We start from the raw sequence: 24,435 nt of genomic DNA on the forward strand, positions 1-24,435 counted from the left end.
GTCCCTTGTGGTGGTGGAGGGTCAGAGACCCGGCAGACGCCCCGTGGGAGAGGACGCAGCGAGTCCACAGGAGGGTCACCTGCTCCCGTCTCCCGTGGCTGTCCGACACAAGGTGGACTTGTGAGGTTACGAGAGTGGCAGCCCCAGGGCACGGAGATTTGTGTGCACAGGACAAGCTCAGTGACCAGAGCCTCCCCCCAACCCCCACCGGAATGAGAACCAGGGGACATGCCCCACCCGCAGCTCTCCCCCAGGGCACCCCCCTGGGCCTCTGCTCCCTGCTGCTCCCAGGTTTCTGTGGGGAATGTGCATTGAATTGATCTTTGACAAATTAAAGAAAAAAATAAATTTCAACGTTCTTGTGATTCTGCAGCACGAGTGGCAGATGTTTAAAGAAGAGGGTGGAATGTAACTTAAGGTGCAGTAAGAGCGAGCGACCTTGTTGCCCTTTTGTACACAGAGCGTCCAGAACAGTTTGCTTCAGTGGCAGAAGAAGCAGAGGCTGAGCGGCCTGTCCCAGGTTCACAGCCAGCGTGAAGGGCGTCCTGGTCTCCGTGTCTCCAGGGAAGGGCGGTGCCCTTCGCCTCTGGCTGGTGTACTTACTTGTTGCCCTGGCTGATCTGCTGGTCCCAGGGGGGTTGGGAGGGGACAGGCCCGGACTAAGGGGTCAGCTGTGCGTGGCCTGTGCGCTCCACAAAGGAGTACAGGGAGGCCCAGGAGCCCAGCCTAAGGAAAGTCTGTCTGAGCCCCTGGCTCCTGTGACAGCTGCTGCTGCGGGAGGCCTTTTACTCACTTGGGGGCCAGGCCTTTGGACATGGTCTGCGGGCAGTAGGAGGGGCTGGTCTCGCACACCGCCTGTTAGTGGTGCCCCTGCTGTGCGCACGCCCAGGCAGACACAGGCTAATAGCATTCATGGCCGCGGCACAGCGAGTCGGCGTCTACCCACCTCGCCACGCCGTTTCTCCAGCTCTGTCCAGAGAATCCCACATGCGGGTGATCAGTGGGGGTTCAGGGGGCCAGTCCCAGCGGCCGGGGCTGTGGGGGGCATGGTGGGCAGCAGGGGCAGGGCAAAGGGCCATCGAGGCGACAGCATCGTCCCAGGAGCAGAGGAGGTCACAGAGCTACCTTCACCACGGCTGGCACTCTAGGTAAACCCGGGGCGAGCAAAGGCAGGTGTGCGGTTGTGAGTATGAGAAACAGTTAATCGTTGTACAATCATTAATGACCGTGTGGTTTTCCGCATGAACAACTGTGAACCTCCTCGGCCCCGCCCTGACATGACTTACCTGAGCTAGTGGAGGGAGGCGGGAGTTCCACTCCTCACTCTGGAACCTTCTGGAATCTACACTTTTGTAGCAGCGGCACGGCCAGCGTGGGGGTGCTGCCACGTTGGTGCTTGCGGGCCGGCCCCCCAGCCGCAGCCACGTTGCAGCGCCCTCCGCGTCCGTTGCAGGACAACGTGTTGAACATCATCAACCAGATCATGGACCTGTGCATCCCCCAGGACCGCGCCCCCAGGGACTTCTGCGTCAAGTTCCCCGAGGAGATCCGGCACGACAACCTGGCCGGCCAGCTGTGGTTCGGTGCCGAGGTAGCAGCCGCGCGCTGGGCCCCGGGTCACGGCGTTGGCATCGTGCAGCCGTTTCTCAGGGAGCCCTGTCAGCCCCGGAGCACAGCTCTGAGCACGGGGCCGGGGCTGCTCCTGTGGGCTGCGTGCTGAGCGGCAGGCGCCCACGGCCCGAGGCTCCACCAGCCGGCCCCTCCTGCCTGCCTCTGGGGTCTGGGTCCCAGGGAGGGCATCTGTGGCCTCTGCTGTGACTGCTCTGGACTTCAGAGAAGCCCGGGCCAGGGGTCCACTTCCCTGCCCATCTGCCCCAGAGTGAGTGGGGGGTGGGAGAGCTGTGAGGCAGGGGTTCCCGGGAGAGAGAACTTGGGGGGGGGGTCTTGGGGATGACAGCCACGTCCCAACCTCTTCCACGTGTGCCTGGCTCTGGGGACCACAGTCCTGTCACAGGGACTGGCCCTGCTTGGGGTTGGCTGACCGTGTTGGGGCTCCTGGTCTCTGCAGGCCGAAGGAGCCGGGGGTGGGGGGAGGGGAGCTGGGGCCAGCCCAGGCCGGTCGGGCCCCACGGGAACTGGGCACGACCCTGTGACCCCCGAGAACTGCCGCCACTGAGCCGCCCCTCTGCCCGCAGTGCCTGGCGGCCGGCTCCATCATCATGAACCGGGAGCTGGAGAGCGTGGCCATGCGCCCACTGGCCAAGGAGCTGACCCGCAGCCTGGAGGGTGTGCGGGGCGCCCTGCGTGACCAGGCGCTGCGGGACCTCAACACCTGCACCGACAAGATGAGGGAGGCACTGAGGCGCTTTGACGTCCTGTTTGCTGAGTTCGAGCTCAGGTGACCTGAGGGCCGCACACGTGCTGCCGGCACCGGGGTCCTGGCAGTGCCATGCCGGGGGGTGGGGGGCACGTGCCAGCTCTGCGGGGCTTGTCTGGCATTTCCAGCTGGAGCACGCTGGGCAGGGAGCGGCCGTGGCCGCCTGAGGGCTGTCCGAGTGCACGAAGCCCTGGGGGACAGTGTGGGGCTGCGGTGGGGAGGCTGGGACACCTCTCCTGGGAGTAGAGGTGCATCTTGAAGACAGGGACAGGTGACCCAGGGATGGAGGAGACTTCAGCTGTCCACCCCTCCCCCACCGCCCTCCCTGGCACACCTGAGGTGTACCAGGAGGGTCCTGCAGAGGGAAGTTGTCGCGGGTCCACCACAAGCCTCAGTTTGCCGCCGCCCCTGCCCCTTCCAGCCTCACCTGCTTCACCTGCCATTGGTCCCAGCTGCCCCTTTCACCCGTCAGCCCCTCCATTCACCCCTCAGTCACCCGACAGTCACCCAACACTGGCTATGTGTGCACAGATCTGGGAAACAGGACAAACAGGAGGAGGTGGCCACTGCTCTTGGGGCCCTTTGGGACCCCCAGCTCCACGGGATGGGGGGCACTGCCTCTGGTCAGGGGAGTCACGGATCCCCTGGTGCCCCTCCCCAGCTCACACACTGGAACCAGCATGGAGCTCTGAGTGTCCACCTGCCCTGGACTGTACACCTGCTCCACCTGCTCATCCCCTCCTTCCTGATGCCTGTCCCCCACCTGTTCCCCCACAGCCCAGGGAGCTGCTGCTCCTTCAGAAGGTGGAGCCTGCCCCCCCCCAGTACAGGGAGTGCCCCCCAGACCACCCACAGGCCTCCGTGGGGAAGGGGTCGGGAGCACCCGCACACACAGAGAGCCCACGGCAGGCAGGAGAGTGCAGCAGTCCTAGTCCGGGCCAGGCGGCATGGGTAATGGAAACGGCCCACCTGGTGGCCCCTGAAGGAAACTCCCCGGGGCTGAAGGCTGCTCTTTCCAGGAAGAGGAGGGGAGATCAAGTTTTATTTTCTCCTGTCTTCCCCAGATTCCCCAAACAAGTTTTCATAATGAGAAATCAGAGGGAGTGATTTAGAAGGAGAGACGAATGTCCTCACCTGGGGACTGAACATGTTCTTACCTTGGAGACACTGTCACCTTTTCACATCCACTCAGCACATGTGCCACCTGACGTGACTCCCAGGTCACCGAGCTGGTGGCTGGGCTCAGGGGTTGCTCACCCCCTCGTGTGCGCGTTCATTTGCTCACTGGCTCACTCGCTGGGGCTGGTGACGGTCACGGAGGGGGTGGGGACAGTCCAGGACAGTCAGGGCCGAGAGGGGCAGGGCTAGGGCCCAAGGGAGCAGCCCTGACTGACCATGCTGTCCAGTGGGAGCTGTGCACCGAGGCGGCTGCCCGGGGGGTGCCGACTCAGTGCCGTCATGGGGTCTCAGATGAGACCGCTGTCCCTCCAACGGCACGTGGTGGCCCAGGGCAGCTCTCACGCCCTGCCTGTGTTGCAGCTACGTCTCGGCCATGGTGCCCGTGAAGTCCCCCAGGGAGTACTACGTGCAGCAGGAGGTCATCGTGCTGTTCTGCGAGACGGTGCAGAGGTAAGCGGCCGCGGCCTGGCTCCAGGGCTGGGGCGCCCGGGGACTGAGCCGCTCCTGCCCCTGCCTCACCCTTGGTCGGGGTGGGGGGCGCCCCCAGAGAGGAGGCCCACTCCGGCCTTGTTCCTCATCCCCAACCCCCACCCTGGCCCCCTATCCTTTTCTCCAGGCCCAGGGGGCCACCCTGCTGCTGAAGCTCCTGCGACAGAACTTCCTGTGCAGGAGCACAGGGCTGTGCAGGCTCTGCCTCCAGGAGCTGGACCTCCTCCCCGCCCTCCCGCCCTTGCTCGTCTCCTGCCTCCCCCCATCCCTTCCTCGTCTCCCACCCCACCGGCACTCACCTGCGCGGGTCCGGAGGGACCCGTCTGGGTTTCCTGTCTACTGAACAGGTTTCAGGGTAAATCCCCGAGGCCTCATCACACCTGGTGCACCAACATAGAGTCAGATTTTCTGGATGGACTTTGGGACTAAGATTTACCTAGAATGTTCTTCGTGTTTGACTAGTGGTATTGGGTTAGTTTTGAAATTCCCTCCTGTCACCTCACAAGTTTTTCCTTTTTAAAGACACGGTTACTCAGCGTTTATGTCTTGAGAGACATAAGTCACTAAGCGTAAGATGAAGGAAGTGCCTTTTATCAGGAGCCCTGGTGCCAGCTCCTGGGGCGTTGAGAAGCCCTGCCTATGGTTGGGAGAGACTAACCCAGGAGTGTCTCTGTCCCTGGGAGTCACTTGTTTGGGGGCGTGTTCTGCTCCCCATTTCTTCTGTCACTCGAGTTGTTTCAGGTCCCTGACTAAGCCAGCCCACGGCCCGGTTAGCTTTCTCGTATCAGACCTCGTGGCCGTTCAGCCGGCCGTCCGCACCACAGCCCTGCCCGCCTGCCCTGGCATGGGGATGGGGCAGGTGGGCTTGGAGGCCGCTCAGGCACCCCCCCCCCCCCCGCCCCTGCCTGTGTCACCTCCCAACCGCCTGCAGGGCAGAGTTGCAGGTGAGGCTGAGCAGCCGCCTCCCCCAGGACATGGGCAGGGACAGGCTGCTCCCCCTCACTGCCCCCCTTCCTTGGCCAGGGCCCTGGACTTCGGGTACCTGACCCAGGACATGATTGACGACTACGAGCCGGCCCTCATGTTCACCATCCCCAGGCTGGCCATCGTGTGGTGAGTGTCCCTCCACCTGGGCGGCCCTGTGGCAGAGACACGGCAGCGTGCTCCAAGCTGAGGGCCCCTCTGGGTGCTGATAGATGGCACTCACACCCCCCAGGGGTGACTGTTCAGCTACCCAGGGACTGCTGCTGCCATCCCTTGGCGCGTGGGAGCCATGTGCCCCCTCGGTGAGTGGGAGCCCCCTCTCTAAGGAGTACATGACACCCGAGGCCAAAGAGGTGAGATCAGGGGAGAAGGACCTGCTGGGAGCAGAGGGACCCTGGAGGGACTGTGGGGGGCTCTGAGGAACAGGGGGCGGTCCCCCTGGTTCTGAGGGAGGCTATGAGGGGCTTGTTTGGATAATCTCACAGGCTGGCAGGGAGGTGGAGCCTGGTAGGTTGAATAACAGGTGGGGGCAGCTGGGGAATGTGTGTGGGGAAGCACCCTGGCAAGAGCGGGGGCAGCTCTGGTCAGCTTTGGTGGTCTCATGGGCTCAGAGAGGTCAGGGCGGGAACATGCCAAGCAGGAAGCCTGCAGCCACTTGCAGAGAGTCTCGGAGCCTAGGTCAGAGCCCAGGTGTCCTGGGCTTGGCTTGCTGTTACCCAGCCACCCTTAACTCCCAAACAGAGACTGCCCCCTCCTGCCAGGTGAGTGCCAGTGCAGTGGCCCTTGGGGACCTGGGCAGAAGGGCCTATAGGCTGGCATCTGGGGAGGGCCCAGTGGGCAGCTGGCACACAGGTGTGGAGCTGGGCAGAGAGCAGGGGCAGATGCTGGGTGGAGATCTGGGCGTTGGTGAGGTGGCCCAGGACTGTCGGGTAGGTGTGGAGGCCAGGACTGGTCCAACGCAGGCCTTGGAAATCCCCGCAGGGCCCCTCCCGTGGGACGTGGGGGTGCAGTGGTGGGAGTGGCGTGGGGCTGTGGCCGTGCAGCAGGGTGGGCAGCTGCTGGGGCAGAGGGGCCCCCTTAGCCTCGTGCAGGAGGAGGGGCGCCAGCAGGGCCGCCCTGCCCTGGGCTGGGTCACAGCTGTCTGTGGTCTGAGACTCTGGAGAGTTAAAGGCCATGGAGACCCGTGAGGCTTGGGCAGGACGGGGACTTAACTCTTTTATTTATGCTCACGCGTTGACCTGTGACTCCAGAAAGCAAGAACAGTGTCCGTAGGCAAAGTGATATCCTGGAATGCGATAATCGGTTTTGTATACAGATAAAAAATTGAATTAAAAAATTAAAACGACCTACATCCAAGATGACTCTATCCAGCAAAGCTATCATTTAGAATAGAAGGGCAGTTGAAGTGCTTCCCAGATAAGGTCAAGTTAAAGAAGCTCATCATCACCAAGCCCTTATTCTATGAAATGTTAAAGGGACTTACCTAAGAAAAAGAAGATAAAAAATATGAACAGTAAAATGACAACAAACTCACAACTATCCACAACTGAACGTAAAAAACAAAAACAAACTAAGCAAACAACTAGGACAGGAACAGAACCACAGAAATGGTGATCTGTGATAACAAATGGAAGTTATCAGGGGGAGGGGGAGGGGGGAGGGGGAGGTGCAGGGAATAAGAAGAACAAATTGGTAGGTACAGAGTACACAGGGAGGGTAAGAATAGTATGGGAAATGGAGAAGCCAAAGAACCTCTGTGTATGACCCATGGACATGAACTACGGCGGGGAATGCTGGTGGTAGAGGGGTGCAGGGCGGAGGGGAGTAAAGGGGGGAAGAACAGGACAACTATAATAGCATAATCAATAAAATGTACTTGAAAATAATTAAAATGAAAGGGTTTTTTTCTGAAAGTCTGGGCCAAAATCGTGGGTGCACATCATACACAGCAAAATACGGTCACTGCCGTGAGGACGCTGTCTGCGAGATGCTGGGACCCTGCGACGGGTGGCGTGCGGCCCCTGCCACCACCACCGGAGGCTTCCACACCCCTGCCTGCTTCCTTCCGGCGTCCTCCTTCCTCAGTTGGCTTCCTCCTAGGTGCACGAACTGGGAGAAGCCGGCAGGCGGCCCCACAGCGCAGGGCAGACGGCACTGTCTGCCGCCTTCATTGCTGGAATTTGACCAGTTCCCTTCACGCAAGGACGTAGCAGGTGAAGGCTGGGTGTCCCCAGCCCACCGGCTTGGGCAGCCTGGGGCGCAGTGCGTGGCCCTGAAGCCGGGCTGCCCTCAAGCCCTCAGATGCGTCCTGCACGATTTGTTACATTGTTTTCCTTCCAGGCAAATGGCTCTCTAAGACCAAACTCATTGAAAGAAAAAGTACTTTAGGTCCTTTGTTTAAAAAACGAAACAGTAAAGCTGCTTCCAGCTCAGCTCCCCACCTCCGTCCCTGCCACGTGTCCTATGAGGCCGCCAGTGAGCGCAGTGTCCAGGCCCACCCCGCAGCCCCGAGTCACCGTGCTACTGAGCACCAGTGCTCTGGGTGGGTCTCCTGTGGAACAAGGAGCAGGGCGGGAGCGCTGGCCCCACCCTTTCAGAACCGCCCACTCGGAACGCCCAGCGGCACCCGTGGCCTCTGCTGCCCCCTCCTCCTTCTCATCAAGGCCTGCGGTGGGCCAGAGTCCTGGATCCAGGGACACGAGGGACTCACCCCATCGCAGGGGGAGCCAGCGCACCCATTTTAAATAACAGCATCAGGAGCCGACGCCCAGCGCTTCTGGATTTTCACCCTCGAGTCTGTGGCGTGCATTTGTTCAGCTCTTTGCAATCAATCCTCCCCACCACTGCCATCGGCTGAGCTGGGTGGCCGCAGGACATGGCCATGGGCCTGTCTGCTCTCTGAGCTGGCCTCCAGGGGCCAAGTCTCCCCAACCAGTGTGGCTACACCATCTCGGCCACCCTGCTGGCCTCTGAACTTCTGCTCCTCTCTGTCCCCTACGTCTGGGCCAGCAGCTACAGGGGCCGTGGTCCTGGCCAGGGGCTGGGATCCCATGGGGCTCAGGCTGGAGGGGACCTAGAGTGGAGCTGAGGGGCATCAAGGACCTGCAAGAGGCTCTGAGTCACAGCAAAGGGAGAGCCGGTGACAGCAGGGACCCTGGGAGGTGGCAGCAGGCGCCCAGGCCAGAGCTGAGAGCAGGGTGCTGGTCCCGTCCCATGTGGGGACGAGAAAGCCTTCTGGCTCCACCTCCAGACATGCCAGCATGTTCTGGGTGCTGGAGTGGGGTGGGTGGCTTGGTGCCAGGACTCTCTACAGTGGACAAGAACAAGCACGAGAGAGAAGCTCCCCAGGGCCCCCAGCAAAAGTCCCGAAGCTGGGGTGGGGGCCCAGTGAGCAGCACACTTGGGGTGTGCGTACTTCAGGCTGGGTGGGGGCAGCATACGCAGAGGGGCTGGGTGAGCACAGGCCAGCCACCAGCACTTCTGTGGGAATAAAGATGCCCCAACATTCCTGGAACTGCACCGTTGCGGGATCCCGTTCCTGAGGTGTGGGTGGCCCCCAGATAGCACCCAGGGAGCTCTCAGAAAAGAGCAGAGGGGAGGTGGGACTGGGGGCAGAGTCTGCTGCCTCCCCCCGCCCTTGCCCGGTAGGCGGACCGGTGCTCTGACTGTGCTGTGTGCCCGGCCGCGCTCTGAGCCCGAGCTGGCACAGGGTAGAGGCACCTCTGAGCCACGTAGCTGGCCCATCGAGAGCAGCTGTTGGTGCCGCTTCTCTGGAGAACTCTGGCTGGCACAGGAGGTGAATTTCCACGTCCTCAGATTGGCCAATGGATTCTTTGACACCAAAAGCATGAGCAGCACACAGAAAGGAGACAACTTGGGCTTCATCGCAATGAAACACTCCTGTGCATCCACGGACGTGGCCCAGACAGTGAAAAGACAACCCGAAGAAGGGGAGCGGCCAGCTTCTCGCCAAGCAGGGCGCCCCCCACTGTTGTGCCCCGGGGCCGCACCTGTGCCTCCTCACTGCTCGCAGAGGATTGAGGTCCCAGTGCTCTTCGTACAGGAAACCCAGCCTTTTTCAGGGAGAAAGTCTGTCCAGTTCTGCGCATCCCTTTTCCTCGCTGCCTGGACATGTTCCTGAACAAATGGGACTCTGCCAACGGCATCGGCCAGATCCCACGTTGGTGATGAGATCCCATCCACTTGCAGATCGGAGACTGCTGCCCTGTTCACAGGTGGACGTGCCAAGGCCTGAGCTGTCTGGACCCTGGAGACAGAAGGAGGCACCCAGAGAAGGATCCTTTGAAGAGACGGGTCAGGCGGGATGATGGCGAGTGCTGGAGCTGCGCAGAACTGTGCACGGTGCCTGGGGAGCTCCCCGAGGCGCGGCGTGGTGCGGCTGTGCCTGCAGACTTGGGCACACGGAGGAGCAGTCAGATGGGGCACTGGGTCCCAGGCCAGAGGAAGGCCCCTCCTCTTGAGGCACAAGTACGCTTGGGGGAGAGGGCCATGCTGCCTGGGCAGTGACGGGAGGCTGCCTTTCGTCCTCCTGTCCGGAAGGGGGGTGGGTCGTGGGCCAGACTAACGGGAGGGGTAGGTGGGCTTGGGGACCACCTGGGAACCGCCAGGGAGCACAAAGCACAGAGCTCCTTGTGGCTTCAGGGGGAGCTAGCAGGGAGGGGCTATGACGGGATTGTCAGAGCTTGTGGGGACTGGGAGCCAGGAGGCTGTGGCCAGAGTGTGCCCAACACAGGGCAGTGCCTGGACGTCAGGGGGTGGACAGGTCGAGACCAGAGGCCTGAGTGACATGGAGGTGGGCTGGGGGGCAGCTGGGAGAGCGCCCTTGTAAAGTCTCACCGTCCGCGCAGTGTCCCCAAGATGCTCATCCTGGTCCCACCGGGACCCGGCAAAGGCCCAGCGTGGGGGCTCGGGGCCACCTGGGCGCAGGGCTGTGGCCAAGCTTCTATCTTCGTCCAGTGCTGCGCAGTGGGTGGGGCTACCTGCTGCCCAGGCGGGCCCGTGGCTCGGGCTTCTGTTCCGTTTGGGGCAGATGCTTCCGGGCCTTGCTCTCGCAGACCTCCGCCAGTGCGTCCAGCGAGACACAGAGCGCCCGCATCATTTCCCGGAGGTGGCGCTCAGTGACGGCCTTGGGCTGGCCGATGTGGCCGCAGAGCTGCATGCACACGTGTCGCGGTTGGTTTATGGTCCCTCCAACGACCATGAGCTAATGAACATGTGCCGTCTGCTTCGCCGCTGCCGCTGCTTTCTCCTAAACTGACTCTCGGTCTGGTCGCGAGGCAAAGCCCGTGCGGGCGTGGAGCAGGGGCGGCCGAGGCCCCAGGTGTGGTCTGGGCCCACCCAGGCACCATGCAGGGCTTGAAGCCAGGCCGGCTTTTTTGTCTTAAATGCAGTGGCCTCGTGGTCTACGCAGATGGGCCCCTGAACTTGGACCGCAAGGCGGAAGACATGTCCGAGCTGTTCCGGCCCTTCCACACGTTGCTACGGAAAATAAGGTGGGGGGAGAGGGGAGAAGGAGGGTGCGGGGGAGGCGAGGGGTGAAGAAGCCAGCCTTTGGCCCTGGCCCTCTTTTTCTGTAGGGTGGGGGCGCCACGCAGCCCCTCCTCCTCTTCTGCTCTAGCGGGGGGCGGGGGGCGGGGGGGCTGGAGCCTTGGTCTTGGTTGCTGGATTATGACGTCAGAGCCCCTTAGTAGTCCTGTGCCTGTCCTTCCCCAGGGGACCAAGGTCTTTGTTGCTGAGCAGTAATGTGCTGACCTTCAGTGCCCTGGCTGGTGCTCTGTGGCCCTCTGTGGCTCCTATAAGGACAGGCTGTGAATTGGGTGATGCACAGTATGGCAGCCCGCCCCACAGGCCAGGCGGTGCCGAGAGGTGCTCTTTTCTGTGTGCTTGTCCGTGACAGCACCAGGATTGTCAGGGTTCCACGTGGGCTCGGACAGTGTCCAGGCTGGCTCGCATTCCCCGCCGCACAGAGCACCTGTGGGCCTCCGCTACGGTCATCCCACCTCTGCTCCCTGGTTCAGGGCCCCCTCCTCCAGGAGGTCTGCCAGACTAAGCCAGGCGCCCTCCTCCTGGCCAGCATTTTCCTCTGTTGCAGTTGGTGTTATTGTAATCTGATCATCACTCGCCTAAATATTTATCTTTCCTGATAAGATAGGTGAGCTATCAGGGCAGGGACTGGCCTGTCTTCCTGAGCGAGCCTGGCACACAGACAGGGTTCATGATAACTGCCCAATGAGAGGGTGAGGGTCTGTACGGGACCCACATAGTGTTCACTCCTAAACGCGTGCATGAGTGTGATTTTGCGTCCCTGAGGACCAGACGGTTCTTGTCCACAGCAGAGGTTTCAGAGCCTCCTTGTCCGGAAGGAAACCGCTTGCGGCCACCGCGCCTCGCTTGGGAGTGGAGGAAACTTGTGCACGGGACAGGGTGGCAACCTGTCTGCTCTTGGGGGACAGGTGTGGCCGTGGGGACCTTCATGGGTTTCTGTCTCGCCCCTCGTAGGGATCTGCTGCAGACTCTGACCGAGGACGAGCTGCACACGCTGGAAAGGAGCCTCTGCGTTTCACAAGACGTGGAGTTCCCTGTGCCGGCCGACGGGCCAGTGCCGCCTGCCCTGGCACCTGCCTTCCCCACACCCCCGCCCCCTGAGGAGCTGCTGCCCGCCAAGGCCAAGAGCCCGGAGGCGGAGCTGGCTTGCTCCATGCAGTATGATGACCAGGAGCTGGAGCAGCTCAACCGCATGGTGTGCCGGGCTGGGGACGCAATGTCATCCCTGCTGTCCCCGCCCAGCGCCTGCCAGTCCCCTGCACACAGGCCGGGGCCTGAGGGCAGCCCCCAGGGTGTGGCCTCCCCAGGTGGTGGGCTGGTGCAGCCAGGCAGCGAGGAAGAGGAGGGAAGGGTGTTCTTCATGGATGACGTGGACGGGTCAACAGAGGCCCCGGGCAGCCCATGCAGGTGGACAGGCGGCCCCCGTGCTGAGCCCCAGGAGAGAGGACAGGGCGGGCAGGCGGGGGCCAGCGTGCCCAGCACCTCGGCGGAGGAGGAGGATGTGAGCAATAACAACAACGTCGAGGACGACAAGACGTGGGCCGCGGGCCCCAACTCCTGCAGCTGCCTGGACGCTCCGCCGCACCTGGACGGCTGGGAGGTGATCGGGGACGATGTTGAGACGGCCGAGATGATCGCCCACCGGACAGGGGGCATGAAGCTCTCGGCCACGGTCATCTTCAATCCCAAGTCGCCCACCTCGCTGGACTGTCCTAGCTCTGCCCCAGAAGGCTCTGGAAATGGCATCTCCCCGTCCGAGCCCAGGGCAGGTGGGACGGAGGGTGGCTCCCACGAACTCAGCACCAACTGCCTCCTGAATTCCTGCGTGTGCTGTGGGGGCTGTGGGGGTGGCAGGGAGGACACGGCAGAGAGTCTGCAGGACAAGTGCAGCAGCCCAGGGGGCGTCATTAGCGCCTCCTACGTGGGCATGGCCAAGGCCAGTGCCAAGGGTGCGGCCGAGAGACCAGAGGAGGCCCAGCCTGCCCTGGAGACACTGCCCGTGGGCACCCCAGCCCCCCTGCCCTCAGAAGACACCCCCGACAGCCAGGAGCCCGAAGCCCCTGCTTTCAACAAGTGCCTGGCACTCCCCTCAGGGCCCCCGGCAGACGCAGCAGACAGGTCGCATGGAGGTGGCGATGGTGGTCAGCAAAAGGAGCCTGCGGCCAGGCCGCAGGATGCCAGGCAGCCCGCAGAGGCCAAGGAGGGGTGCCGGCGCCTGTCAGGGTCCAGGTAAGAGCCTCGGGCCACTGGACTCGTCCTCTCTGGCTTTGCCTTCCGGGGCGCAGTGTCTACTGCTCCTCAGTGGCCATGTGCTTCCCACGGGGCCTCTCTGGTGAGGGGTGTGCGCAGTGAGGCGGACAGCCTGTGGCATCCAGGCTGCAGGCAGCTTGTATCTCGTGTCAGGCCCTCCTGGGCCCAGTGGCTGCACCCAGCCGGCAGATGTCCCCCAGGGTGCCCCTGACGTTACAGAAGCCTTTCAGGTGATGGCACAGTGCCCAGCCCTTGGCCCACCCCCTTTTGGCCGTTGTGGCCCATCCTGGCCCCAGCCTGTTGGGCGTGTGGGTGGGCTGGGCAGTAGCAAGTGGGCATGGCTGCCCCTGAGCTCGCTTTCCACTTCTCTTTGCTGGGCACCCGGCGTGCCCTGCCCCCACAGCTGCTTGGCTCCCATGGGCCTTGTGGGCCCTCGGTATGGGCCACCTGGGATCCCAAGACCACCCTGGAGCAGATCCTCAATCAGAGCCCTCCCTGCCTCTGCCCTCCCTGGGTGCTCCCCCCTCACCACCACCCCCACGCCCCGAGGCCCTGACTGGGGGGTTTGGCGGGGAGGCCTGGAGCCTGACCGTCTCCCTGGACTCCAGGCTGCCTCCATCCCCATGGTTCCCACACCCCAACTCTTCCTGGACAAAACAGGCTCAGCCTGCCAGTGCCTGCCCCGTCCTCGACGTCAGGCAGTGTAGGTGTGGGGCTCAGCCTGCACGGCTCCCACGGGGCCACTGTGCCGTCACCAGGGCCCTGACTTGCAGGCCTGCACTGTGTCCAGTGGTGTGGGGGCAGGGCCGGCCCTCATCCTGGAGGCCGGACAAGACCACTGCCAGGAGCCGTGGGAGCTGGGCCAGCGGGATGCTCAGCGGGGTGGGATGGGAAAGGGGTCTTCACACCTGGGGTCTCTGGGTGCAGGGCAGTGTGGCCCCTGACCCCCACTTTCTGGCCTCGTCCTCCCGCTATGTGTGTGAGGAGCTGGCCGGAACCCTGCAGGTGTGGGGACCACGCCTACCCCTCTGGCCACTGCAGCTCCCATGTCAGCGGCATAGCCCTCAAAGCCAGCGGCCGCCTTTTCTGTGTGGGGTCGTCAGTGACCCCCCACCCCTCCCGTGCCCCGGCACCCACGAAGCTGGCTCCACAGACTGGCCTGATCTGGACAGGTTCCCGCGCTCGAGGCCTTGTGTCTGGCGTCTTGCCGAGCGCCGTGCAATCAGGGCTCATCCGTGTGGCAGCAACTGCAGTGCCTCCTTCCTCCTCACGGCTGAGTGGGCTCCGTTCTGCTGCGAGGCGGGACCAGGTTCTGTTCGTGCTCCCGTCTGTGGAGGCCCCTGTGTGTGCTGTCCCCGCTCCTTGGCCACTGCGGCACTGCCTCCGGGACGTTTGTGTGCCAGGCTCCGTGCTCATGTCCCCCTCCCTCCCCACTGCGTGTGCGTCCAGGAGTGGACTTACTGGGTCACGTGGTTTAGCTGTCTGAGGTGCTGCCACCTGCTTCCCACTGTGGCCGCAGCTGACACTCCCACTGTCCTGGATGAGGGCTCGTTGCTCCGTGTCCCCACAGACACCTGTGGTCCTCTAAGGTCTTGTCCTCAGGGCACACCCGCCGGAACTCACCTGAAGTCCTGCCTTGGAGCTCAGGCGCCCGGCCCGCCCACGCAGGTCCATTTGCTCCTGTCAGCACCAGCTGTGCGGGCGCCACCTTGTGCTGGGCCTCACACGTGATTACGTGAGACGTTGGTGTGGTTCCTGGTCGGGGCTACAGACTGGGAGAGACGTGACCGGAGAGTTCTGTCCCTCTCCCAAAGTAACAGTTTGACGTTTTTTTATAGTTTCTCCTTCCCTTTTAAAAACAAGCAGTGACGTACATGCACTCACACGCATGTTCTTTGGCAAGGGGCCGTGTCCTGCAAACATTCTTCTCTGCCTTGCTGTCCTGACCTCACCTGGGGTCCCCCGTGGCAGTTTCTAGAGAGGTCCCCACTGTCACTCTCAGCCACGTGGGCCCCACCGTGTGGCTGCACAGCTCACGCTCAGACCACCCACTGCCGTGGTCGACTTGGCTCCCACATGCGGTGCTGCAGGGTCAGCCCCGTGCAGTCGCCCTGGTCTGGGAAGGCCCCTGTGTGGTGCACACCTGGCTTCCTCGGCCACGTCCAGCAGAACGAATGTCTGCCCACAACGCTCCCCTCAGGCCTCCGACGCAGGGCCCAGGTGGTGGATAAGTGTGTCGCTTTTCTGCAAGGCTGAAGAGAAAACACCACAAATTCTTGGAGGGCATCCATGGATTTCAGTGTTTGACCTGCACCCGCTTCTCTTGCTGTTTGCCCAGGTGACAGCTGGTGGACACCTGCCCTGTCTGGACCCCTCCTGCTGTCCTGATGTGTCCCACTGTGGACACACCATCGTCTCCCCAGGCCGTGTCGGCTCAGCACGCACGCTGAGGCCAAGCTGGGAGAAAAATAGAGCCCCACAGCGGCCTCGAGAGACGTCCCGCCCTCCGGGTTTCCTGGAGGTGCAGAGGGTCTGGGGAAGGGCACCGTGGCAGGTGGCCAGGTGCTCAGGACAGCCAGGGCTTGGGTCAGGACCTTGGACAGCGGTGCCAGGCCAGCACTGCGGTCAGGCAGCTGGGAACCAGGCCAGCAGGTGGCGCCATCCCACCCACAGGCAGGCCCCGTCCCATCTCCAGCTGGTTCCTGGGTGCTGGGTGAGGCTGCTGAGACCCCAGGAACCAGACCGGGCGGTGGGACCTCACTGAGCCTGATGGAATGCCAGGACGGAGATGACAAGGCAGCATTGATAAAACAGGCACAAAAGGCCAGCGTTGTGTCTAGCCACAGACAGAAATTTCACCAAAATCCACCCGCAGGATTCCTGGAGCCAGGTTGGCGTTGCTAGGGAGCATGTGCGCGAGCGTCACGGTGACGGCGGCAGGTTTGCTGCGCGGTGCGGGGCATCACCCCCGCTTGGCAGGTGGAGACACAGAGACCAGAGGGGCAGATCCGTGCCTCAGCTCAGGGTGCCTGCTGAGCGGCCCCGAGATGCGACGCCCGCTCTCCACTCGCGCGGGCCAGTTGTCCTGATCTGACCCAGAAGCCTGCCTGTCCAGCAGGGGCTTCTGCGGGCCCTGCATCCTGTGGCCAGCAGGCAGGGTCCGGCGCTCAGCAGCTCCCAGTCCCGGGCGTGAGTCAGACAGGGCCTGCCTCAGGCCTGGGCGCCCCACTTTAAGGCGGTGCTTGGGAGACACACGGAGCCGTGAGCAGGGTCTGCTTGCCCTAAGGAACCGTGGAGCGTCTTTTCCCTGCCCAGCCGAACAGAGCCCTGCCCCTTTGGAAGGGCCTGCTGCGGGGGTCCTGGAGGAGGGTCCCAGCCAGGAGAAGTCCTGGCCTTCAGCTCGCTGTCCCAGCTGGGGGGCGGGGGGTGGGGGTGGGGTCCGGGGCAGGACGGTCAGGACCGAGTGTCCTCAGCTTTCCTTCACTGCCTCCTTTCTCCCCTTTTCAGGACCCCCAGATTAGTCTTCTGGGGAAACGCTTGCACTGTGTAGACTCAGCTCCTTATTCAGAACCCTCTGTGCTTGGCGGCAGCCCAATCAGTTCCTTATCTAGAGTCCGTCCTCTCCCAGATGTTTTATCACTAGCGTGTGTTTGCAGTCTTCTGCCTTCTTAAGAAATAACACGGATTCTCTCTTCTCCCTGATTATCAGCTGGACCCCTTTCATTGTGGAAACTTATGAAAACATAAACGAGAATAAAGGAAGGACATTAAAGCCACCCCAATCCTTTGAGCAGTTTATTATTTTTTCACCGGATATTTTGATTATGTTCCACAAAGACCTTTGAAAACGCGGTTTTCTTGGTAGACTTTCACTCGATCACAGGGACATATGCTAACTTGTTCCCTAGTTGCCCGGTTCCGCATTTCCAAGGTCAGTGAGCCCGTGGTCCAGCTCCCTCAGGGCTCTGCCTTCTGGACCATTTCCTTAGCTCTGGTGCCTCGGGACAGAGTGGCCGCAGCAAAGCTGTGGGGTCTCTAACACTCTGCCCCCTGTTGTCAGGGCTGACTCGGTGGCCTGTCCCCTGGCTGTGACTGCTGGCCCCCTGGTTTTCTCAGCTTGAGAGCAGAGCCAGTCCCTTCCTGCCGTTCGGGCTTCCCAGCGCACTTCCTGCTGCTTAGCGCTTCCTGTTCTTCTGGGGTGAGGTGGGTGCTGCTGCTCCGCTGGTTGCCCTCCGCTGGTTGCCCTCCACAGGTTGTCCAGCTAGGTTGCCAGGATTCCCTTACTGACTCAAACGTCCCTTCTGTTCACTGTTTGCTGCAGGTGGCTTTCCCCAGGTGCCCTTTGATTCAGTTCATTGACATCTTTCGACTGACAGATGCCTTTGGTTTTATTTTGAGGACTGAGTTTATGAGTCCCAGAGACAACTTCTGCCCTCTGGTTCCCCTGGCTGACCATGTGGTATTGAGCGAGAGAGGACACGCCCAGTCACCAGGGGTGGACCGGGGTGACCGCCAAACCCAGTACCTGGGACAGACCTGTGCTGGCCCCACTCCTCCCAGGCTTGCTTCCCTTGGGATCTCGTCCGGCCCCAGATTTAAGGCCCCTCATTCCTGACTCAGCTTCTCCCCGAAGCCTGGCTGCCTCCCCTCCCCTTACCCTTCTGCCCGCATTCACCGCAGCCCACAGCACCACCTCGCTGGTGTCCCTCTCCTGCCCCGCCCCCCCAACATCCCTCAGCCAAGAAGCAAAGGAAGTGGTGCTGGGCCACGGGGGGTGGCCTCCCGTAGGGGGTGACATTCCTGAGACCGGGAAGGGCTGGAAGGGGGTGAGCCCAAGGTGGCAGGGCCACAGGGCCAACGTGGCAGCCCGAGTGGAGGGCACGGAAGGCGAGCAGAAGAGCAGGGGGCCCAGGCAGCTCTGCAGGGCAGGGGCGTGGTGGCACTTTCTGAGCGGAGGACACAGCATCAGAGCCAGTGACCTGTAAGAACAGGGGAGATAGTCTGGTGGTTCAGTGTTGTTTGAAACAGCCGAACCAAAATAAGTTGGCCCGTGAAACACTGCCAAAGCAAAGGGTCCCAGTCCCTCACAGCCTCGCCCACCCGGTCCCTCCACCCTCAGCTGGCCTGACGGCCGTGCAGGCCTCTGTTACCTACCTGTGCCCTTGGGCAAAGCAGTTCAGATCTTGTGCTGTTTCCTTCTGCTTGCTTCCTCAGCGGGCCTGGAGCATTCTCCTGCCCCAGACCAGTCCTTTCTCAGACGCACACTGCACACGCCCCTTCTCCAGCCTGGGGCTTGTCCACGCCTTCTAGGAGCAGCTTTGAAGAGCAGAAGTTCTTCATGTTGATGAAGCCCAGTTTGGCCAGTTTATCACCTTTTTTGTGTGTGGATTGTAATCTTGATATTATGCCTAAGAATTATTTTTATAATCCAAAGCCACAACAATTTTTTCCTCTTTGTTTTTTTCCCCAAAAAGTTTTATACTTTTCGGTTTTACTTTTAGGCCTCTTACCAGTTTGAGTTAACTTTTGCCGGTGGTGTGAGGTGTGGATCCCAGGTGAGCTGTGTTTTGCGTAAGAAAGGACAGCCGGCTCGTTTGCTGGGAAAGACTCTTCTCCGCCGCACGGCCTTTGCGCGCCTGTGTCAGACATCCTTCGGTTCATTTCGGGCTCTCTGAGCTGCTCCCCTGGCCTTGTCTGCATTGTCACCGATGCCAAACTGTCTGGGTGGCAGTGGCTTCACAAGGGGCCATGAGGTTGGGCGGTGTGAGTCTCCAGCTTGCTCTCCCTTTTCCAAGTCATCGGGCTACTCTGGGACTTGGGTGCTACATACGAATTTTAGAGCCAGGTTGTCAATTTCTTCTTTATTTAAAAAAAAAATAAAAGCCTGCTAGGAATTTTATGGGCATCATGTTGAATCTATACGTGAATTTGGGAATTAAGAATTAACAGCTTACTATTACTGAGTCTCCCAGTTCATGAACACAGTAAATCTGTCCGCTGATTTAGGTCTTTGATTACTCTCAGCGATATTTTATAGTTTTTATTGTAGAAATCTTACACATCTCTTGTCATATTTGTCCCTAAGTATTTTATATTTTTGATGCTATTGTAACTGGTGCTGCTTTGTAATTTAAGTGTCCAAATGTTTATTGCTAATAGAAATTAAATTAACTTTTATATTGATCTTGTCGCCTGCAAACTTGCTAAATTCTATTAGTTATAGTAGGTTTTTTGTTTTTGTTTTTAAGATTTCCTACATAGATGAACATGTCACCTGTGAATAAAGCCAATCTCACCTCTTTCTAATCGGATGCCCTTTACTTCCTTGCCGTGCATTTTGCCCCGTGAGGACACAGGGTGTCTTTGCCTTGTTCCTGGTCTCAGAGGGAAGCACCCGGCATCTGCCACAGAGCGTGATGCGGGCTTTGGTTCTTCACAGCAACTTTCTCGGGTTCAGGAAGTTCTCTTCTTTCTGTTTGTATTGTCTTCAGCCGAGGACACGGTCACTGATTCTAGAGAGTGGGGAAGGGAGGAGAGGGAGAGGGAGAGAGACACTGATGGGGCTGCCTCTTGCACATGCCCCCCCCCCCCCCCCCCCCCGCTCCCGGGGACTGAGCCACAACCCAGGCACGTGCCCTGGCTGGGTGTCAAACCTGTGGCCTTTGGGTTTGTGGGGATGACACTACAAAGCAGTTTCTATACTGGAGTATAGGAAGAGTTCTTACTAGACCCATGATTTGCACCATTTCCTCCCATTCTGTGGCCTGCGTTGCTTTTCTGGATGGTCTCTCTTGGAGAACAAAGGTTTTCAATTTGGATGAAGGCCAGTTGACCTGTTTTGTCTTTGGGTCTGTGCTTTTGGTGTTATCATCTAAGAAACTGTTGCCTAATCCAAGGGCCCACAGATTTATGTTTTCTCGGAAGAATTTCAGTGCTTGCATTTAGGATTTCATCCATTTGGAGTTCATTTTTGCACGTGGTGTGAGGTAAGGGCCCCGCTTCATTCTTTTGCACATGGAGCCCAGTCTTCCCAGCCCCGGTGTCGGAAGGCCTGTCACTCCCTCGCTGACGGGCCTGGGCGCCCCATAAACGTCTAGGCCCGTGCCTGTCTTGATTAGCGCAGTTTCATACCGAATTGCATGTCACCGGTGGGAGTTCTCCGACTTCATTTTTGTTTCCTTTTCAAGATCGGTTTGGTTGTTCTGGGTCCTTGCGTTTTCACGTGGATTTTAGGATGCGTTTGTCCACGTCTGCGTGGCAGGAAAGGGTAGCCGATGGCTTGAGCCAGGTCGCGCTGACCCTGTAGACCAGGTGGGCCACTCCCGAGTCTGAACAATACCGCCCCCCCGTCCACACACACAGCCCGGCTTCCCGGCAGTGTGGCTCTTCCTCAGTCCAGGTCAGCGCCATGTTGCAGTTGTCAGCGTGTAGCTCTCGCACCTTTTTGTTAAATCGATTCCAAGCACCGAAGTCGTTTTGATGCCGTCGCAAACAGGCGTGTTTCTTAACTTCACTTTCAGTTTGTTTATTGCTACCCTATCTCAATATAATTGATTTTTCAAAATAACAGCCTTATTGATAAACAGGGAAGGGCAGAAGTAGTTTACAGTTGTTGGCGTGGAAAACAACACAGTAAGAAACGAACTGGGTCCTGCATCTCCCAGCTGGAACCTACCTGCGCCCACCCCGCGTAGCGGACACACCCTGACATCCACGCGCTCACTCCCCCCTCTCGTAGGGAACGCCTGACCGAGCCGCCCTCCTGGCCACGCAGGCCTCAGCTTCTTTTCCCGTGTTCTCCCCCTTTTTAATTTTGGTAGAACAGACGTAAAATGTGCTGTGTACCCTCTTTACGCACGCACGTCAGTGGTGCCGTGCACACCCCCAGGGCTGCGTGACCAGCTCCGCCCTCCAGTCCCAGCACCTTTCCACCTTCAGACACCGAAACTCTGTCCGAGTCAAACACTCACTCCCACCCCAACCTGGGAGCTGCCTCCCGCTTTCTGACTCTGCGACTCGGATGCTCCCGCGCCTCATGTGAGCGAGGGACTCGTGGTGCCTGTCCTTGGTGACTGGCTAATTCCGTGCGGCATGTGTACTCCAGGCTCAGCCGCACGGTAGCAGGTGGCAGGGTTCCCTTCCTTTCTGAGGCTGAATAACACTCCACCTTGGGGGAGGGGGACGCACATTTTGTCGAGCCATTCCTCCATGGGGGGACGCATGGTCGCTCCCGCTGTCCGGCTGCCATGAGGGACGCTGGGTGAGCCTTTGTGTACCGCGTGTCCCGGATCTCCTCGTGTTGTTCCACCTGACTTTGCTGTGACGTTGAGCTGCCATGGGAAGCTCACTCTCGTCCGCAGCAGCATGAGCTCTCATCCCTGGCGTTCCACCGCAAGTCGCGGAGCCTCTGGGCCTTGCTCGGGAGGACTTGCTGAGCATCTGACCCCTGCTACCAGGCCTGTTGAGTGAAGCTGCCACTGAGACAGGCAGTGCTGCACAAAGCTGACACCCTGGACAGTGAGGCCCCCCTTCCCTTACGCAGGTCCTGGCCCCGCCAGCTGAAGGTCAGAACCCAGAGGCCAGGAGGGGAGAGCTGTAGATTGTCATTGGGGTCCTAGTGGAGCCCGAAGTTCCCTTGGCTGGCACACCCGGCCGCACGCCCAGGCTCCTGTTCTGGTGGAAGATCAAATACTCATAAATGAACGAAACGCACCCGCCCACCGCGTTGCAGCGGCCGAGTTCTCAGCAGCACCAGGCCTTAGTGTTTCCCAAATGGCTTTGCACTTGGAGGGTGAGCCTGCGTCAGACGAGGGGCAGCTCTGCATTCCCCGCTGTATGGAAGGGGCCCACGCACCCGCTGTGGGAGCTGCACCCCCACCCCAGACCTGCTCGCTCCCACAGAACCGGCCCCCTGTGGGTTTCCCGTCGCTGGGGGTGTGGCTGGAACAGCCAGTGCCCACAGCTGCTGCACAGTGCAGGGGCAGTTTCTAGGGTGCCGGTGACCTCGGCTGGGAGTGGTCCAATCCTGACTTACTCACCTGGAGCCAGAGGCGTTTCCAAAGTCCCCCGCAGGTTTACGCCCCCACCTGCAAGGCAGCTCCGTCCTCCGAGGACCAAGCTGGGGACAAGCCTTTGGCCTTGGAAAGAGACAGCTCCTCCAAGAAACAGGAGTCAGGGGTCCTGCCGGCAGCCAATGCAACTCCTTAGAGTCTATAAGGAGCGGTCCAGGTAGATGAACAATTTTGCATCCACGGAACTACAGTGAGAGCAGGGAATTAAAATGCCAAGGGGAAAGTAAAAGGAAAAAATGGAGGCAATTTCCCAGAAAGTAGGTCCAAATGGCAGAAACCAGGGACAGGAAATAAAGGATTGAAGAACGGGAGGGTCAGTCCACACCCCGCCCCAGGGCCAGGCAAGGGGGACACCCTGGCCGAGTACAGGCGTAACTGTCAAGAGCTGTGGGAGCTGCCAGGGCACCCCGGACCAGAGGCCTCAGAAAGGGGGGCGGCACCCCCTGGAGGCCAGGGAGGAGCCTGGTGGCCCAGCGGTCCCACAGCTTGTGGCTGTGTCACTTGTCTGTCAGGCCACTCAGACTCCCTTTCTCCTGGTGTTTCTGTGTCTCCCCTTCCGTCTCCTGTGGAGACACTTGCCCCTGCGTCAGGGCCGGCAGACACCCTGAGCAGGTGCAGGAGCTCCCCCTGCCAAAAATTCAGCACGCAGCGCTAACCGAGGGCCCCTGCTGCGCCTCACCCCGCGCTCCCTGTGTCTGCTTCTCCGTGCAGTGGCTCCCCGGCCGGGTCCTGCCCCTTGGACAAGACCACATTGGAGGTGGTCCCCGCGGCCGCCAGGGAGAAGATCCGATCCAGGTTCCACAGCAGCCATGACCTGATCCATCGCCTGTTTGTCTGCATTTCAGGTACCGCGCGTGGGCCTGGGGCGCGTGGGCCTGGGGCCATGTGGGGCTGTGCTTTGGGGGACCGGCTGGTGCCCATGGGGGCAGGCTCCAGTGTTGGCTGGGGCTGAATTCGGATCATGATGGGACAAGGTGGGATGGTTGGTGTGGGCCCTGTCTGGGGCGTCCCCACTGCAACAGGTCACCCTCCCCAAGCCCTTCAGCAAGCCCGTGTGCCCAGTGGAGAGGAGGACTTCATGTCCGTGGCCAGGGTGCCCCCCCCCCCCCCCCCCCGCAGTGGCCCCTCAGCTTCCTGAACAGGGAGGCTCAGATTCTGCTGCTTGGTTTCTTCCGTGCGAGTGGTTCACAGCCGGAGGCTGGGGGAAGGTGACTATTCCATCTCCTGGGGATTCAGAGGGGATTGAGCAAAAAGGCGTCTTTTTCCTGTTCTCCTTGAGTTTTGTGTGTTTTCAGTAAGTACACACCCACATGATTCAAAAGTATAAAAAGCATGGAGTCCCCGCCCACGCCTTCCCTGCCCACCATCCCCGGGGGAGGGGTCCAGGCCTGGAGGCCCATCTGGAGCCGCCCCTGCTCAGGGCAGCGGGGAAGGGGGCCGGGGTGGGTGCAACTGCAGCGCAGCCCATGGACTGGCGTCTCTGCAGAATCGGGGTCATGACCCTGGATCGTTGCCCGGGCCCCCCTGCGGGTCGGTTTTGAGGGTTAAGGAGCATTGTGCCTAGCAGGTGCTCAGTTCAGCTGGCACACAAGGAACCCTCTGGCAGCACGGGCCACAGCCTTGTCGCTGGGGTGGGCCACAGGGCATCTGTGTTCTGGTGGGGTGCACACAGCTTCCCTTGGCTTTGCTATAAAGGGCAACCGGCCGCCCCCGAAAGAGCCTGCATGGCTGTTCCCTGAGAACGGCCTAGTCCACCTGACGTCTGCAAGGAGGGAACTGCTGCCGGGGCGGGGGCGGGGGGGGGGGGCGAGTGTTTGCGGGGCAGCGGGCATGTCTAGGTGCCCGAGTGGCCATGACGGTGGCAGGTGTTACCAGGGAGTGGGTGTATTCGGGGCTCTGAGACCATCCTGCAGTGAGTGACTGCTTAGTGGTGGTGGCCGTGACCCTAAGGCTAAGATGTACCCCAAGCCTTTGCGTCGGCCAAAGGACTGTCCCTGGGGCTGGGCGGCGGTTCTTGCCCGGACCCATCTGAAAACGTGCCGAGTCCCCAGGCCAGCCAGCCCACCCTTGTTCCCCCTCCCCCAGGCGTGGCTGACCAGCTGCAGACCAACTACGCCAGTGACCTGAGAAGTATTCTCAAGACCCTCTTCGAGGTCATGGCCACCAAGCCAGAAATGGACAACAAGGAGAAGTTGAAGAAGGGTGAGTGCCGGCTAGGGATGGTGTCGGCAGCACGTGACCGTGGTGCCCATCACCCCTGGGACCGGCATGTGGAAATCTGCACTCCTAGCCCTGGGCACAGATCGCCTCTCCGTGGCCACCCAACTTTTCCGTGACCCCCTGCATCCCACACAGAAACCACCCAGCCGTGCAAGGCTGTCTGTCGGACACCCAAGGGCCCACCCCACAGGCCCTAGAACTTCCCTGAGAGGCCACCTGCCTGGAGCCATAGGGCCACCGCCTGCAGCTTTGTGGGTGGGTCACACGCCACACACATGCCTGGTCAGGGGCCAGCTGGAG

At 60.8% G+C, this 24,435-nt stretch overlaps 1 protein-coding gene across 4 annotated transcripts in view; it reads left to right on the top strand.

Annotated features, from left to right (window-relative positions):
- ZFYVE28 (zinc finger FYVE-type containing 28) overlaps nucleotides 1–24,435 on the top strand; it is a 44,955-nt gene that overhangs the window by 18,164 nt on the left and 2,356 nt on the right. For 2 of the 4 annotated variants that reach the window (XM_045182659.3, XM_024573764.3), the window contains exons 3-10: nucleotides 1,454–1,591; nucleotides 2,196–2,398; nucleotides 3,917–4,006; nucleotides 5,069–5,158; nucleotides 10,441–10,542; nucleotides 11,549–12,823; nucleotides 22,627–22,760; nucleotides 24,001–24,117. In XM_045182659.3, coding sequence (XP_045038594.2) covers nucleotides 1,454–1,591; nucleotides 2,196–2,398; nucleotides 3,917–4,006; nucleotides 5,069–5,158; nucleotides 10,441–10,542; nucleotides 11,549–12,823; nucleotides 22,627–22,760; nucleotides 24,001–24,117 — 2,149 coding nt within the window. Of the gene's footprint in view, nucleotides 1–1,453; nucleotides 1,592–2,195; nucleotides 2,399–3,916; nucleotides 4,007–5,068; nucleotides 5,159–6,746; nucleotides 9,518–10,440; nucleotides 10,543–11,548; nucleotides 12,824–15,182; nucleotides 16,245–22,626; nucleotides 22,761–24,000; nucleotides 24,118–24,435 lie in introns of those variants that run through there. The other 2 variants (XM_045182662.2, XM_045182661.3) reach the window with 2 other exon arrangements.

Source organism: Desmodus rotundus, chromosome 4 (assembly GCF_022682495.2).
Source record: "Desmodus rotundus isolate HL8 chromosome 4, HLdesRot8A.1, whole genome shotgun sequence".
Lineage (NCBI taxonomy): Eukaryota > Metazoa > Chordata > Mammalia > Chiroptera > Phyllostomidae > Desmodus > Desmodus rotundus.